This window comes from Puma concolor, chromosome E4, assembly GCF_028749965.1.
Source record: "Puma concolor isolate L17-30 chromosome E4, mPumCon1.1.hap2, whole genome shotgun sequence".
NCBI lineage: Eukaryota > Metazoa > Chordata > Mammalia > Carnivora > Felidae > Puma > Puma concolor.
Window position 1 is genome coordinate 1674250 of NC_141683.1, and position 18279 is coordinate 1692528.

Genomic DNA, 18279 nt, shown 5'->3' on the forward strand with positions numbered 1-18279 from the left:
GACGCTTAACCGACTGAGCCACCCAGGGGCCCCTTAAAGTTTTCTTTATACAATGTTTGATTTCTGTCCACCAGGCATGTATTATCACAAGCAGAGAGCAGAAGACTCCCAGGAGGACGTGTCCTACAAGACCCCTCACCCATAACGTTACCTATCCCCTCGCTCGCGCCTTCCTCACCCTAACTGGCACCAATGGCAAACATCCTTCAAAGGTCCATCTCAATTACCACCTCCTTCACAGAGCTGCCTCTGATCATCCTAAACGGGAATTCTCTGTCCCTCTTCTAAAGCCGGTATTCATGCCACCTTGATGGCGCATCTGAGTTCATCCAACTTCGTTCACCTGGGGTGCACTGCGCATCTATGGACCAGGCACCATTCAGAGGTATCTCAATCTGGCAAAACGATCATGCTCCTTTCCCTTTCAGGATCCTAGTACAATGCGTCCTAGAAGGAAAGTACTCAATAAAATTTGCCAAGTAACGTATAATATAATTTTAACAGCTTCATAAGGTATAGTCAAGGAGGGGCGAATGGGTAGCTTAGTTGGTTAAGCGCCCGACTCTTGATTTCGGCTCAGGTCATGATCTCGGGATTGAGAGGCGGAGCCCCGCATCAGGCTCCAGACTGGGCATGGGACCTGCCTGGGATTCTCTCTCCCCGTCTCCCTCTGCCCCTCTCCCCAGCTCTCAAGCAACCATGCGTGTGCACTCGCTCGCTCGCTCTCTCTCTCTCTCTCAAAAAAATAAGGTATATTCAAAGACTTATTCTCTTTCATTCATTTATCCTGACTTATTCCTAGCCTTATCTACACAAATATTTATTCGGTCTATTTCCGTTAAAGCTACACATTATTTATCTTAAAGCATTACGCTTCAACACATAAATCTTATGGTAGTTGTTCTCAGAAGACAGGGAAAGAATGAAAGATGTGCTCTGCAGGTTGTCTGTAATTAGATTTTTTTTTTTCTAAAGTGTGAGTCTTCCACAACACAACCAATATTAATATTCGGGTCACTCTCCACTAAAAAGTCAAAAAGAAACAACAAGAACAAAATCTGCCCGATTCCAACCAGAAAAGACCCCGAATAGCCAAAGCAATCTTGAAAAAGAAAACCAAAGCAGGAGGCATCACAACCCCAGACTTCAAACTGTACTACAAAGCTGTCATCATCAAGACAGTATGGTACCGGCACAAAAACAGACACGCAGATCAATGGAACAGAATAGAGAACCCAGAAACATATGGCCAACTAATCTTTGAAAAAGCAGGAAAGACCATCCAATGGAATAAAGACAGTCTCTTCAGCAAGTGGTGCTGGGAAAACTGGACAGCAACACGCAGAAGAATGAACCTGGACCACTTCCTTACACCAGACAAAAATAAACTCAAAATGGATGAAAGCCCTCAATGTTAAGACAGGAGGAGAAAGCAGGCAAAAACCTATTAGACCTCAGCCGCAGCAACTTCTTACTCAACACGTCTCCGGAGGCAAGGGAAACAAGAGCAAAAATGAACTACTGGGACCTCATCAAAAAGCTTCTGCACAGCGAAGGAAACAATCAGCAAAACTAAAAGGCAACCGACAGAATGGGAGAAAATATTTGCAAATGACATAGCAGATAAAGTGTTAGTATCCGAAATCTATAAAGAACTTATCAAACTCAACACCCAAAAAAATAAATAATCCAGTGAAGAAATGGGCAAAAGACATGAATAGACACTTCTCCAAAGAAGACATCCAGACGGCCAACCGACACATGAAAAAATGCTCAATATCACTCATCATCAGGGAAACACAAATCAAAACCACAATGAGATACCACCTTACACCTGTCAGAATGGCTAACATTAACAACTCGGGCAACAACAGACGTTGGTGAGGATGCGGAGTGCTGGTGGGAATGCAAACTGGTGCAGCCACTCTGGAAAACAGTATGGAGGTTCCTCAAAAGACTAAAAATAGAACTACCCTACCACCCAGCAATTGCACTATCAGGTATTTCTCCGAGGGATACAGGTGGGCTGTTTCGAAGGGACACATGCACCCCCACGTTTACAGCAGCGCTATCGACAACAGCCAAAGGATGGAAAGAGCCCAAATGTCCATCGAAGGATGAATGGATAAAGAAGATGTGGTCTATATACACAATGGAGTATTACTCGGCAATCAAAAAGAATGAAATCTTGCCATTTGCAGCTACGTGGATGGAACTGGAGGGTATTATGCTAAGTGAAATTAGTCAGTCAGAGAAAGACAAAAATTATATGACTTCCCTCATACAAGGACTTTAAGAGACAAAACAGATGAACATAAGGGAAGGGAAGCGAAAAGAATATAAAAACAGGGAGGGGGACAAAACAGAAGAGACTCATAAATATGGAGAACAGACAGACGGTTACTGGGAGGGGGGATGGGCTAAATGGGGAAGGGGCACTAAGGAATCTACTCCTGAAATCATCGTTGCACTACACGCTAACTAATTTGGATGTAAATTCAAAAAATAAAATTTAAAAAAAATCTGCCGGATTCCATCAAAAGAATGTGACATCACCTGCAATCACTATAGACTAAGACCATCTCTAACATCTAAATCTACAGAAGCTTATTGCACAGAATCAGGAATGATGCCCGATTTCCACTGTAGTACACAGAGAAAATCACCAGAGACAACTTCTGTAATGTTGATTTCACTAAATTAAAGCACTAAATTTTAGTACTGTTCTAGAGTAAGGGTTGCAGTAGGGATTCTCATAGCACGACTGTATGCAGTCAACACTGTTTCTGTCTGGGCACTGCTCTGTGCCCACTTCTGGCCATACTATTACATCCGGTAACTGCCTAGCCCACGCTCACCACTGCTAGGCACTGCCAATCCCAGGACCCAGGCTCACACGGACTTCCATCACCACCAAGAGAGCGGGCCCGTGACCAAACAAGGCCAGTCTGGGTTGTGCCTGTGCATTTTTCAGACTGAAGCCTGCAGGAAAGGGTCCCTCTGGTGTGGACGCAAAGCAAGAAGTGAACGGTGAGCTGATGACCACCGTGCCAGCCTTACACATAAACAGGGCTGGGCACGGGACTGACCCATGAAAAGGAGTCAAGACGCTGGCTCCAGAGATGGAAGGAGCCACAACGGGGCCTCAAAGCCACTGCCGGTTCCCTTGATCTCCCCAAGTCCGGTTCCATCCGACGTGCACTTGGCACAGCGGCAGCTAGCGCTGTCACGTGCATCACACAGGTCCCTGGCTGGCACAGCAGTCCTCCAGGGGGTCAGCGCACCCTCAGGCAGTCATATATAAAATTATTTCTGCATTTATGTTTCAGGGGACGATTCTTAGCATTCCAAAGATTCCGAAAAGGACTCTGAACCAGCACACCATGCAGAGGACCATCCACGGAGCTGTCATAGCACCACAGGCTGACAGACGACACCGTACACGTGCCAAGCACAGCACAACATACAAACATGTCGAATCGCCATCTTGTACAACCTGGAACGAATGCAACCAGTGCGTCAACTATACTCAAAAGATTCTTTTTTTTTTTTTTTTTTTTTTATTTATTTTTGAAGGAGAGAGAGACAGAGCATGAGCAGGGGAGGAGCAGAGAGAGAGGGAGACACAGAATCCGAAGCAGGCTCCAGGCTCTAAGCTGTCAGCACAGAGCCCGATGTGGGGCTCAAACTCACAAACTGTGAGATCATGACCTGAGCCGAGGTCAGACGCTTAACCGACTGAGCCACCCAGGCGCCTCACAAAAGAAAAGATTCTTAACCCAAAAAAAGGAGGGGACTTAAGTACTGATTTAAAATTGTGAGTTCAATAAAAAATTAAGTTCAGTTAAGCTTCGGACTAATGACAATTCGACCACAGAGTGGAGAGTGCACACAGACATGACCACTTACCCTCATTCCCCACGTCGTCGTTCATGAGCCCGCCCAGCCACACTTTCCAGTCCTCGTCGTCTGCTGTATTGGGGTCATACATGTCTGGCGTGATGTCTGGAGCCCGGAGTTCTGCCTCCAGCTGCCCCAGGGGAACGTCTTTTAGAGGCATCTTAGAGCGGGTTCGGAATGCAATGAGGCTATCGTCCATGGGCTTGTCAACAAAGAAGGGATGACACGGGTCACTTAACGCCTAGTGCTTCCCAATTCTCCAAACCTCCTCACACCTACACCTCATACCCCTGCACTGTTCTTCTTGGCTTCAATCACAAGGTCTCCTCTCTAAACAGGATGGGTTTCTTATTCTTTGAAAAACGTTAAGGACAATGACATCAGCTTTAAAAGAAACATTAAAAAAAATTTTTTTTTAACGTTTATTTATTTTTGAGAGAGAGAGAGACTGAGCATGAGCAGGGGAGGGACAGAGAGAGAGGAAGACACAGAATCTGAAGCAGGCTCCAGGCTCCGAGCTGTCAGCACAGAGCCTGACACGGGGCTCAAACCCACGAACGGTGAGATCATGACCTGAGCCGAAGTCGGACGCTCAACAGACTGAGCCATCCAGGCACCCCTAAAACCAACATTTTAGTGGCGGCTCAGTCGGTTGAGTGTCTGTCTGACTGCTGATGTCGGCTCAGGTCGTGATCCCACAGTTCCTGAGTTTGAGCCCGGCATCGGGCTCTGTGCTGACTGTGGAGCCTACTTGGGATTCTCGGTCTCCCTCTCTCTCTGCCCCTCCCCCACTCACACTCTCTCCCAAAATAAATAAACATAATACAATAAGACAAAATCAACATTTTAGGAACATCCGTAACAGCTTTACTAAGATCTAATTTCCATACCATAAAATTCATCCTTCTGAAATGTGTAACTGAGTGGATTTCACTGCATTCATAGAGCTGTGGGACCATCACCAGTATCTAATTCCGGAATACTTTCTTCGCCCCTAACGGAAATCCCAATCTGATTAGCAGTCACTCTCCCCTTTCCCCCTCTCCTGGTCCCTGACACCCATGATCTATTTTCTGTCTCTACATTGGCTCATGCGGGACATATCAAATAAATGGAATCATACACTATGTGGCCTTTTGTCTCTGGCTTCTTTTACTTAGCATAATATTTTCAAAATTCACCTGTTCTGTAGTGTAAGTCAGTACATGATTCCTTTTCATTGCATGATAGTGTCCCATTTACACTTTGGTGTATCCACACTGCAAGGAATGAAAATCTGCTGTTTCCACTTTGGGAAAGTTTATTATGAGTAACGCCACAATGAATGTTTGTGTACTCGCTTTTTACTTGGATGTAACGTTTTCAATTCTCCTGGAGTGGACTTTCTGGGCCACACAGTCACTATGTTTAATGTTCTGAGGAACCACCAAACCATTCCCCAAAGCGGCCGCACCATTTCACATTCCCACCAGCAATGTGTGCGGGTTCTCCACGTCTCCACATCCTTGCCAACACTTGCTACTGTCCATGCGTTCACCCTAGCCGTCCTGGTGGCTGTGAAGTGCTGTCTCATACTTTTCATTTGCATTTTCCTAATGACTAATGATGTTGAGCATCTCTTCACATGTTGACTGGCCATCTGTAGGTCTTCTCTGGAGAACTATCTATTCTTATCCTTTGCTCATTTTTGGCTATTCTGGGTCCCTTGCATTTCCATGTGAATTTCAGGATAAGCTTATCAATGTCTGCCCAAAAAGGAAAAAGCAGCTGGGATGTGGATAGCGATGATACTGAAGCTGTAGGTTAAGTCAGGAAGTTCTCACTGGATGACTGCAGCCGTCTAGTAACTCTTCTGTCTCCTCCCTTGCTCTCCCACCTTAACCAAAGGAGAGTTTTTAATTCTTTTTAATGTTTATTTATTTTGAGAGTGCAGGTGTGCATGGGCACGCTGAGTGGGGGAGAGGCAGAGACAGAAAGAGAGAGAATCCCAAGCAGGCTACGCACTGTCGGTGCAGAGCCTGACGAGGGGCTCAATCTCATAAACCATGAGCTGAGCCAAAATCAGGAGTCGGACGCTCAACTGACAGCCACCCAGCAGACACCCGGATGCACAGCTTCTTCTAATTCAGATCTGGGCTCAAACTCAACAATCCCAAGATCAAGAATCACATGCTCCACCGACTGAGCCAGCCAGGCACCCAGGGAGGCCTTTTCTGATCATGTTATGTGAAGTACTCTGATAGGCATTACCATATGTCTTCGCTTTTACTTAGTTCTTACTTGAAATGATTTGTTTATGGTGTCTCTCTCTCTCTCGCCAATAAACTATAACCTCCAAGAGGAAAGAAAGACCTTTTCTGTCTTATACTGCTATTCCCCAACTTCCATCGTTCAGCAAGTATACGAATAAACGGTTACATAAAACACTACTGCCCTCTAAACACTATGCACTCACCCCCAAAGCAGTGTGATTAAATTAAATGACCCTTTCGGGGGTGTTCCATTCAATATTCTGTTTTTAAATTTTAGAACAGACATATTTTTCATTAACCTACAAGACTGGTGGAGAAAACCTAGAGCCTTAGAAAGAACTGGCTAAATGGTGGAATTCAGAAAGTCCTCAATTGACACCAACCACAGCAATGACTGTTGCCAGCAAGAAGAAGCAACAGATGCTTACTGGCAAAAAGATGTTTGGCTTCAAAGTATATCCCATAAGATACATATGAATTTAACAATGGAAAATAGGAACATTATCATGAAGAAATCAAGCAGACATCACCATGACCATGTGATCACACCTCACACAGCAGGTGTCACGTCCCTCCGGATACGATGCACTAGAAAGGACATAATCCCTTCTGTGCTGCTTGTGCCAAAAGCGTGTAACCTGAATGTAATGATGACGAAATATCAGAAAAATCTAAATTGAGAAATATTCTGTAAAATTACAGTCCACACAGTTCAAAATGTCAAGGTTATGAAAGACAAAAAAATGCTGAGAAACTGTTCTAGACTAAAGAAGGCTACAAGGGGCACCCTGGCTGAGTCAGTCAAGGGAGCAAGTGACTCTTGACCTCAGGTCGTGAGTTTGAGCTCCACACTAAGCACAGAGACTACTTTAAAATAAAATAGAATAGAATAAAAATAAAATAGAATACAACAAAAATAAAATAAGATAAAATGCAATGCAATGCAATACAATGCAATAACAGCGTATGAGGTAAGACGCCATATGTGTAATCCTGGACTGGGTCCCGCATCACGGGAACTTGCTTCTTTTGCTAGAAAGGACATTACTGGGACAACTGGTAAAAATCCAAAAGAGGACTTCACTAGATTAGATAATATTACTTCTTTTCATAACAGAATGTCCTATTTTAGAGAATACACATGCAAGTGTTCAGGAGAAAAAGAGCATTGTGACTGCAACATGAAGTGACTCAGGAAAGCAAGTATGCAGACAGAGAGAAAGCGGCGGGAGTGACAGCACAGACACGGTAAAGGTCAGGACCCGGGGGCCGGCTGAAGGGGAGGCGTCCTGTGTTCCACAGTTTGAAATGCTCTGCATCACGTACCCACTCCTTCCCCAGGGGCTACAATTCTCCCAGTAAAGCGGCCTGAACCAGAGGATCATAGGCCTGCAATTTCACAACTTCCCTTCTCCCTTCCCAACCCGAGCAACAGCTACGTGACCCCGTCCGACGTCACCAGTGACAGACCTCCAATGCTCACCTGGAAAGAGTCCATGCACACCGGACTGGAGGCCAGCTCCTCATCTACCGCGTGCAGCTTCTCCATGAAAGTGCTGTCCCTGCTCTGCTTGGGCTTTGGGGGAGGCGGGGGCCCCATGGGCACGACCTCAGCACTGATGTGCCTAACGGCAGGTGTGGGTACTTTCTCAGCCTGAATGGAAGAGGCAACGATGTTAAAAAGTGAAAGGGAGGGAGGAGAAGAGAAAGAGAGGAAAGGAGAGAAAAGAAACAAAAGAGGTGGGCAGAGACGGGCACATCTTTCATATGCCAGTGATCTTTCCCTTGCCATGTAGACAGAGCTACATAAAAACAGACACACTGTCAAATATATTAATCTAATTAGGTTCCATCCCATTTCCAATGAAGCCAACAGGATGCTGCCTAGGTGATCAAAAGTGGAAAATCTAACAAAAATGGCTTTAGGACAACATTAGAAAAAAGACAAAGCTAGGAGAAAAGAAACCGCTAGTCACCCATATCTGGCTGCTCGGAGGACTCAGAAAAGCACCCCCCACCCCCATCACTGAGCTCCAGTTTTCCTCTCAACTGCTGGCTGACTTAAGTAAAGGACTCTGAAATCTGAACAGTTCTGACGAGGCACAGGCAACAGCACAATTAGCGGGACCGAGTGGCGTGTGCTCAAGGGGGACGGCTCAGCATCCCACGGACAGCCACCCTGCGGCGCAGTCCCATCCTCGTCTCTTGTGCTCGGTGCCGACTCACCTCCGATAATACGCCGCCCTCCTCATCCGTTTCAGTCACCTCGGAAGCCTGCCTCAATCTGGATTTCTTTGCCCCACGTGGGGACGAAGCGGTGCTTTCAACATCACTTTCCAATAAACTCTACGAGACAAACCCAGTTCGTGTTCACATTTCTGCCCCTACATCATTCCACTGAGTCTGAAGTATCTCAAGAAAATTAATCAATTTAAAGAGAAAATAAACCTTAAACAGAAGTTTAATATTCGGAAGCTAATCAGATTGGTCTTCTCATTAAAATTACAAGACATTGGCTTAAAATCCTTTTACAAACAAGTCAAAGAATGCACTAAGAAACAATATTACACAGCAATGAGAACGAACAAACTGTGGCTGTAAGCAACTGTACAGAAGAATCACAAAGGGTCAGCGATGAAACAAAAAAACAAAAAAGCCAGACATGGGGGAGTACATGTAAGTTTAGAAGCAGCACGCACAGCGCTGCCCACTTAGGCAACAGAACCACAGAGAAAGAGGACGCGGGTATGCTGGTGGGGCTGCATTTAAGGAGTATGGAGAACTCTCGGGAGGACTGGCTTTATAATTATTTAAGCTGTATTTAAAAATTTTTATTCCGGGGGCGCCTGGGTAGCTCAGTTGGTTGAGCATCTGACTCCGGCTCAGGTCATGATCTCGCAGTCCGTGAGTTCAAGCCCCGCGTCAGGCCCTGTGCTGACAGCTCAGAGCCGGGAGCCTGTTTCAGATTCTGTGTCTCCCTCTCTCTCTGACCCTCCCCCGTTCATGCTCTGTCGCTGTCTCAAAAATAAATAAATGTTAAAAAAAAAATTAAAAAAAAATTTTTTTTATTCTGTGCACAGTTCTATACATTAGATGTGTGTTCTATTTCATAATATAAGACACGAAAACATTAAGGGAGTAGTAGGAAGAAGAGAAAATGCCTCGCAGTCTTGGATTTATGCAAAGAAATGTGCCTCGTTCCTCTCTACAGAACAGGCGACAACACTAAGGAGGCCTTACTGGGTCTCGTTTCTTCTCCATTAACAGCTAACACTCACGGGGGGAGCCACTGACCTCTTCAGCCGTCTCGTCCTCCTCTTCTTCATCTGGCTGGTACTCCTCATCTGAGGAGTCATCCTCTTCGAGGTGAATATCCACAAACTGAGGGGGCTGCGTTAGCACAAATTATAGAAAGAAATGAAGTTACAGGAAACACAAATCATACGTATTTGGAAAATAAGAGGAAGAAAGCAGAGCAGGAAAGAAATAATCCTAACAGCACAATGAGCAGCTATAGCAAGTAACAACAGGCAGCGGGTAAAGAGATTCCTAGCGTGAGAGTCAAACCTAAGAGGAATGGAAAGGAAAAAAAACAAAGATCGAATTAAAACAAGAAGACAGATCCCCCAAAAATTAAATAGAAAGGAAGTACTTAGATTTCAAAACTGATGAAGTCTTTCTGGAAAAAAGAATTACCTCTTCCAAGTTTACCTTAATTTCATTGGCCTTCTTAATTGGTGAAATATTCCATGTTGGAATTACCTACCAACAAAGAATATAAATAATTACGTTCTCTTCACCGAAATAGACGGCTTTTCAATTTTACCTCCTCTTCACCATCACAAAGAGCCATCCATGTACCTAACGTGTAGGTGCAGGGATCAAGGAATATTAATTATCTCCAAGGGTATACTCTCAATTGTTTGTCAGAGCTTATCAGATGAAAAGGAGAGAAGAATCTATTTCAATCTAGCATCTCTGCCTTAACCCTAGTGAGACTTTATTAACTATAAGTAGAAAAAGCATCGGTCTTGCCTACTTTATTTACTTATATATTTTAAATAAACTCTACCCCCCACTGTGGGGCTCAAACTCACGAACCTGAGATCAAGAGTCACATGCTCTTCCAGCTGAGCCAGCCAGGCACCCCTGACTTTATATCACAACTTGGGTTCACATGGATTAATGAATTTGAAAACTATCTGTGAGGCACCTGGGTGGCTCAGTAGGTTGACTGACTTTGGCTCAGGTCATGATCTCACTGTTCACAAATTCAAAAGCCACACTGAGCTCTGGGCTGACAGGTCAGAGCCTGGAGCCTGCTTCAGATTCTGGGTCTCCCTCTTTCTCTCTGCCCCTCCCCCACTCATTGTCTGTCTGTCTGTCTCTCTCTCTCTGAAAAATAAACATTAAAAAAAAACTATTTGTAAACTATAATAATACACATACCTAAGATACTATAGGTGACAGTAGCCTTTTTGACATCAGTATTTTTTTTAATCAATCACATAAATCCAACATAAATGTGCCTCCCAAGAGCCAGCCATGACCAGTTCTTTTGGAAGGATTTAGGGGTCAAGTATCAAACTGTCCTCAACTTATTTTCAAATAGTACAGGAAAAAAACAAGAGATAGATATAAAGATATAAAGTAAAATATGGCAAAATTTTACAGTTAAATCTAGATGGAATCTAAATTTCCTATAAAATTATTTTAACTTCTTGTATGTTTTAAAATAACAGAGTTGGAGTGAAATGTTTTTAAAGAATTTTTTTAAGGCTCTTACATGCTGCTGACAAAAAATGTCCCTGGAGTGTATAATTTCTTGAGCATTTAAGGTGACCCAGTGAAAATCGGGTTATTGAGCACAACCCAAGAGGCACTGGGTTCTATCTCCACAAGGAGCCTCAGCCTCTCCACATCTCCTCAGCCCTGCCATGTCCCAGCCCCTTCCCTTGCTCTGTTGAACTAGGCCCAGTATAGGGTAAAGGGAATGATGTGATTCCGGTCCACACTCCTTCCCGGCTGTGTTTCTAAACCAATCAGGTTCCCTACTGCCAAATCCATCCAAAAAGGCGGGGCAAGGCAGCATCCGGAAGTGTGCTGGAGTCCTGGAGTACGTCTATTAAGCATTAAGAAGCAGGAAACTTGGACTTCAGTCCTTGCTGTCCCACATACACTAACATCTTGGGCTGTCCAACTTATCTATTCTTATTCACGGTTGGTAAACACAACCCAGAGCCTGCTTTGGATCTCTGTTTCCAAATCAAATATGGAATTACTTTCAATTATACTTTGTATGTCAGGCAGACTTCACAGAACTCCCGTCTCACTGATGGCTGCTTTCATCAGAGCTACCACAGGCTCATGTGTGATTACTTCCCGGAGAAATGAAATTTCACTATATGCAACTGGGGTTAGCTGATCAGACAAAACAATACAATGGCTGTCAAAAACAAGCCAATGCAATCCTTGGCTGCATTAAGAGAAATACGGTACCTGAAACACGGAGGGGATAACCTAACTTTAATCCATACTAGTTAAACAACATCTGCAGCAGGAGACTCCATGCATACTTTTAAAAGGACACAGACAAAGTAGGCACATGCAGAAGAAAAGGATCAGATTAGTGTATGTACTCAAAGCCTTCTCAGGTGAAGACCAATGAAACACTGAGAGACATTTAGCAAGAAAAGAATATTACAAAAAGACATACTAGTTTTCTTCTACTAGAGGGAAGGTCACGTGGACTTATTTCTTCTATACAGCTGCAAAGAACAGAACCGGAAAAAAGACAAGAACACCAATACGCAACATGAGTCCTCAAGGCAAATCTTCCCTACACTGGAGAAAAAGCGGACCGCCTCAGGACTATCGCCCGCCTGTCACAGGTGCTGAGCACATACTGGACTTGTTGAGTAGGATTTAAATGGGTCCCAGCATCTGCACCAGAATACTCCAGAAGTCTTCAAACGGCTCTCATCTCTCAGTGTGCAAAACAGCCAGCTGCTGTTTCCAATAATGCATGTTCCCAGGCCCTACATCCAGCTCCCCGTTCCGGGTCTGAGGCGAGCCAAGGAATACGCATTTTTCATTAGCACTCCTGAGGGACCCCACGCCAGGGCGACATTGATGCAAGTGCTCCCTGGAACATACTTGGAAAAATGCTATAATGCCACATATAACATGAATAGGAAAACCGACCCTGCTCACGCTTTCAACCGTGCTGAATGGTTATCTACCCAGCACTTCCAAAAAGCAAGACCTCCACATCAACTAGAATAAACTCTGATATTGATTCCGCATGTTGTCTCTATTTCTCTTTCACAAGTATTTCAGGATGCAAACCCAGACCACAGTAAATCCTTCCTATATATTTTTCCCCTGCAAATAACCTGTAATTAGATTTTATTTACCAAACTAAATAAAGAAAAAAAAAAACAGAACACCCACCACTCCTTTTTCCACCACTTCCTTCAGTTTAGAGCGTGTCATTTTGGGCTCCTGAGGCAGGGAAAATGAGAAGAAAACAGTCAATAAAAATCATCACGTGTACCTGGGGTTTTGAGATGCCACCTCTGCCCCCAACCACCAAGCTATTTACACAGTCCCAAGTAACGCCCTACGCGCAGCCCCGTTACATAGCTCAGTTCCCTGACATCAAAGGGTAACAGGCAACTACTCACAAACATGGGCATATCTTCCGTCTCACTGATGGCTGCTTTCATCATAGCTACCACATGTTCATTTGTGATTACTTCCTGGAGAAAGATGAAATTTCACTTTATGCAACAAAGATGTGTAATCTAGACAACGCTCAGTCCTCTGTAACTCTGCTAGAGTGGACACATGTCCACTGCATGTGGACACGGAATGGACAGATGAGAGCCAGAAACTGAAACGGCTTCAGACTGGGGTAAAGCCCGTTCTGGACAGAAGCACACAGTTCAAACTGTAATAAAGCAGCGAACAGATGGATCCCATCGGCAGCTACCAAGAGCATGAATGAGATTCCGAAATAACGGACTACGTGCTTCAGAGAAGCAGTAACAAGCAACGAAGGTTTTGTAAATGGCCGTGTTGATACATATCAAAGAACAGTATCAGCAAATGTTCACAGTAAACCGTTAACCTGGCATCTTTTCAGATCTATCAACCCACCAAAGAGCAGGTCCACTGTGAACATTATCATCTCTGAGTCTGCCAACCACGAGGACAACCCATCAAGTCAGTGGAGGAAGCAGAGGAACAGTTTACCTTCCCAGTTAAGGTCTCTTTAAATGTGTGTTCAGATTTCTAATGCGTGCTGAGTGCAATGAGAAAGCGTGTTGGGAGGGAAAAAGTTTTTTGGCGCACACACCTCACAAAATCACCAATTCCCATACTAAGAACCAAGAATTCCCTGAGTGTTTCACGTGCTCTCCAAGAGGCGTTTCCATCGCGTTCCTTACTCACGTGGAGGATGTTGCGCACGTTGACCGCGGTCAGGTTGTGCTGCTTGGCGCCGTCCTCCAGCGTGCGGTCCAGCACGTCGTCCAGCTTCAGGTCGCAAGCCCAAGTGCCTTCTTCTTGACCCCTTCCATCTCGTTTCCTCTTGGTACCCTTTTTCTTTTTTCGCCTTTTCTCACTTTCTTCATTGCCTTGCTCTTCTGCAGATAAACCGAGAACACCATCAGAATCTCCAAAACAACCGCTCCCAGAACTTAACCCAAGAAGCCAATCGTAAATGAAAAACAAGCTGCCAGCTCACTGGCCTTGGAAATCAAAGAAGCCTACAATGTGGCGACAGTGACGGTGGAGTGGGGAGAACTGTCGTAGCGGTAACACCCGGTATTTGCTCAACATCTGTCAGGTATTCTGCTACACACTATGCATATTTATTTAGTCCTCCTAACAACCACGGGAGGCAAGGACTATTATCTCTCCCACTGTACAGACGAAGAAACTGAGACAGATTACGAACCTGTCCCAAGAGCTAGTAATGACAGGGCCATGCTCTGAAACCACGTTCTCTAGCCCTGGAACCCACAGTCTTAATTCCTGCTCTGCACTGCCCAGACAGTACACCAGACACCCTGGCTTTGTGTTTCAGTTCTGGGCAACCTCGGCCAGAGTCTCATTTTCTTTCTTCTGCGAATATAGACATCTGCCTCACAGGGATGCCACCAGATTAAGTGAGATAACTATATCGAAGTGCTTCATAACCATTGGAATGTTATATGATGTAATTTAACATCATTTATTAGACTCTTCCATCTAGAAAGAAGAAAAACAAGGAGCAAACAATAAAAAATTCACTCTGAGCTCTACAAGAAAAGGGGGGAAGCATCAGAGTTCTCTCCATTCTACAAGAAGGGAGCATATATACAACCAGACAAAGGGAAAATCTTCCTGATTATTAGAATCTGTTAAGTCTTGAAACAGACTATCACATAATCCCAAAACGAAGTTCTCATCCGTCCGACGTTCTCGGCCTGCTGCCCTCTGCGAACACGTATTAGAGAGGAGTCACATGAAGATGACCTTCTCTGTTTAAAAGGATTTTGTGACCTTCAAGCCACAGCCTGGCAATATTTGCATCGCGAAAAATTATTAGTGACTTGTGAACACACACCAAGAATCTGATCATTGTGTACGACTCCCAACCCAGTAATTCTTATTCTTAAAGAAATAATTAGATCTGCACAGACTAATCATCACACTGTTCATTTCAACATTATTTTTCTTCTTCCCTGAAGTTCATTTATTTGAGAGTGAGAGACAGAGCACACACACAGGGAAGGGGCAGATAGAGAGGGAGAGAGAGAATCCCAAGCAGGCTCCATGCTGCCCAGCGTAGAGGCAGACGCAGGCTCGAACCCAGAAACCGCAAGATCATGACCCGAGCTGAGATCAAGAGTCAGACACCCACCCAACCGAGCCACCCATGTGTCCCAACATTAATTATTTTAGCAAAAAGATGGAAAACACCTAAACATCCAATATTACAGGAGTGGTTAAGTGAACAATGGTACATTCATACACTGGACTGTAACTGAGTCATTAAAAATTGTCTTTTTTAGGCAATTGTGGAGGGAGGAGACAAGTAAAAATGTATTCTTTTTTTTTAACATATAGAGAAAGAGAGAACACGCGCGTGCAGGTGTGGGGGAAGGGCTGAAAGAAAGGGAGACCGAGAATCCCAAGCAGGCTCTGTGCTGACAGCAGAGAGCCTGACATGGGGCTCGATCTCATGAACCATGAGCTGGAGTCGGTCACTTAACCGACTGAGCCACCTAGGCGCCCTAAAAATAAACATTTTTAAAAACCTTAAAAAAAAAAAAAGAGCTCTCAGTGAAATGGAAATTTTTCTGATAATGATTTTTAAGTGAAAAAAAAAAAGAAAAGGTAGAATTCAAACACGAGCGTCTTACAGTCGTGACACCTAAACCAAATGTGCTGCTTCAAGACGTGCCACAAAAGGAATATAAAACCTCACAAAGTGTCTTAAGAGTGATAAAGCTCTTGACTGATGCTTTTTTGAGAAAGCAACAAAGGGAGAACTACACCACACAACACACAACAAAACTCCCCAAAGGCCTCTGTTTCCACATCTTTCCCCCAAGTCTCTCTTACCTCACCGGTTCTCCATGAATCCCAGAACTCCTCTCTCGTCGAGTCTCCTGGATGCCCTCTCTTTGCGCCCCACCCTTCCTCTCGCATCCTCTCTCATGCAGACCGGTTGGGCCCGGACTGGCCGGGTCGTGGTACTGCCATCTGCCCTTGCCTCCTCATCTTCCCTGGGCTGCAGCTAACGACCCAGCAGTTGCAGAACAAAGATTTCTGAGACCCGAAGAAGCTGTGATTCCGCCTTCCAATCCTATCCTACCATGTTATTAGTAACACTGTCAATTGCAAAACTGATCCAGGGGGGAAAAAGTTTCAAAGAAATGACAGAAGTTCAAACTATTAATACTAGAAGCAACAAAGTTTGTTAACTGAGACATCACCAAAAAATGAAATCTTTATAAAATTTAGACGTACAAAATGTAATCAGAATTCACTAAAATGAAGGCCAGAAAAGGAAACATATAATGGAAGCAGCTAAATTTCATAGAATTTTATATAGTTAGTTGATGAGGAACCAAACTATCCTTTAAAACAGAGCTTCTCAAGGCACCTGGGGGGCTCAGTCAGTTGGGTGTCTGACTCTTGATTTTGGCTCAGGTCATGATCTCACAGTTCGAGGGATCAAGCCCCACAATGGACTCTGCCCTGACAGCATGGAGCCTGCTTGGTATTCTCTCTCTCTCTCTCTCTCTCTCTCTCTCTCTCTCTGCCCCTCCCCCACTCTTGAGCACACTCTCAAAATAAATAAACATTAAAAAAAAAAAAAAGAATGGGGGTGCCTGGATGGCTCAGTCAGTTAAGTGTCTAACTCTTGATTTCAGTTCAGGTCATGACCTCGAGGTCCATGACTTTCTAAGACTCACATCCGGCTCTGTGCTGACAGTTCAGAGCCTACTTGAGATTCTCTCTCTCCTCTTCTCTCTGCCCCTCCCCACCCCTCTCAAAATAAATAAACTTAAAAAAAAAGAACTAGCCATCATGTCAAATGTTACGAAATTTCTAAACTTTCACTCTCAGTTTCCATAAATTACTTTGTTTCAAACTAGTTCTCAAACTTGGCCCTGGTTCTCAGACCACACTTTGAGTAGCACTGTCTTAGGATATACGCTGAAAAACATTTATCCCCGCTAGAAATAAAATAAAAAATGAAATACCAAAATAATTTAAATGAAGAAAAATAAAAATAACAAATGAATTGTGATGAAAGTTTATCATGAAATTGATTTTTTACAATGTTTATTTTTGAGAAAGAGAGAGTGAGCAAGCTCAGGAGCCGGGAGGGTTGTTGGGGGGGGTGGCAAGGATCCTAAGCAGGCTCCACGCTGACAGCACAGAGCCCACAGAGCCCAATGTGGAGCTCAAACTCACCAACTGTGAGATCATGACCGACCCAAAGTCAGACGCTTAACCAACTGAGCCACCCAGGTCCCCATCATAAAATTTAAATGCAAGTATTTTTTCAAGGAAAAATCATTAGAGTTAGCATAATTACATTTAGAATATAAACACGGAATCAAAGTGGAGTTAAACCATCTCAGTGTCTAAATTACATTACGCATACATATTTCTCCTCTGATTTCTGATTGTAATGCTGAGTTTTTATTATGGAGTGTATGTCTGTAAGGAAAATCTAATGCATTCAAATTCCAAAACACTACACAGTCAATCCAAAAAAGAACAGATAGTTCAACTATTTGCTATTCTGTTTTAAAACTAATCCTTTATCTTCTAAAATACTGGCATACCACGGACTCTATGAATTCTAAAGAGTTGAAATTTAAAATTAGAAAAAGGAAGCCCCTTTTTTTTGGCTTCCAAAGACCAGACTGGAAAAGATAAAGAAGAAAATCTAATTTTTCCTTCCATGAGATAGAAGATGGCTAAAAACAAGCCATTCCCTGAAAAATAGATCCAATGATGTAACCAATAAATTGAAAGTAAAATACACTATAAGTGTACTGTAAAGTGGATGAAGTCAGTAAAAATATAGGTGGGTTCTGTAATATCACCAAAATTGCCATGATGTATGAAAACAGTTGCTTAAGAACCTTGTCAAAAACACACCCAGGACCTTTAATTCTGGCCACAACTATGTTTGTTTGTTTTTTTAACACAGGAAACCTTCCCACCAAAAACAACTGTAAAACTATGTAAAACTACAATTTACCCTCAGACAACACAGGTTTGAACTGTCAACATCCACTTATATGTGGATTTTTTTTTCAATAAATACAGTATAGACGTGTCTGGGTGGCTCAGTTGGTTAAGCATCCAACTTCGGCTCAGGTCATGTTCGTGAGTTTGAGCCCCATGTCGGGCCCTGTGCTGACAACTCAGAGCCTGGAGCCTGCTATGGATTCTGTGTTTCCATCTCTCTCTCTACCCCTCCCCTCCCTCTCAAAAATGAGTAAACATTAAATATATATATATAAATGATCCCAGATAAAAACAAAGCAAAGAATTTCAGGATGAATCAAAGCACAAGACAGGTTAGCTCTATGATCAATATAAATGAATA

General features: G+C 43.7%; 1 protein-coding gene across 11 annotated transcripts in view; it reads right to left on the reverse strand.

Annotated features, from left to right (window-relative positions):
• Nucleotides 1-18279, reverse strand: part of GON4L (gon-4 like) — a 75222-nt gene that overhangs the window by 34577 nt on the left and 22366 nt on the right. For 7 of the 11 annotated variants that reach the window (XM_086693363.1, XM_086693362.1, XM_086693368.1 and 4 more), the window contains 8 exons: nucleotides 13608-13801; nucleotides 12839-12913; nucleotides 12606-12656; nucleotides 9849-9914; nucleotides 9447-9542; nucleotides 8379-8498; nucleotides 7636-7806; nucleotides 3910-4102 (listed from right to left, as the gene is read on the reverse strand). In XM_086693363.1, the coding sequence (XP_086549489.1) occupies nucleotides 3910-4102; nucleotides 7636-7806; nucleotides 8379-8498; nucleotides 9447-9542; nucleotides 9849-9914; nucleotides 12606-12656; nucleotides 12839-12913; nucleotides 13608-13801 (966 nt within the window). The remainder of the gene's footprint in view (nucleotides 1-3909; nucleotides 4103-7635; nucleotides 7807-8378; nucleotides 8499-9446; nucleotides 9543-9848; nucleotides 9915-12605; nucleotides 12657-12838; nucleotides 12914-13607; nucleotides 13802-18279) is intronic. The other 4 variants (XM_086693371.1, XM_086693372.1, XM_086693367.1 and 1 more) reach the window with 1 other exon arrangement.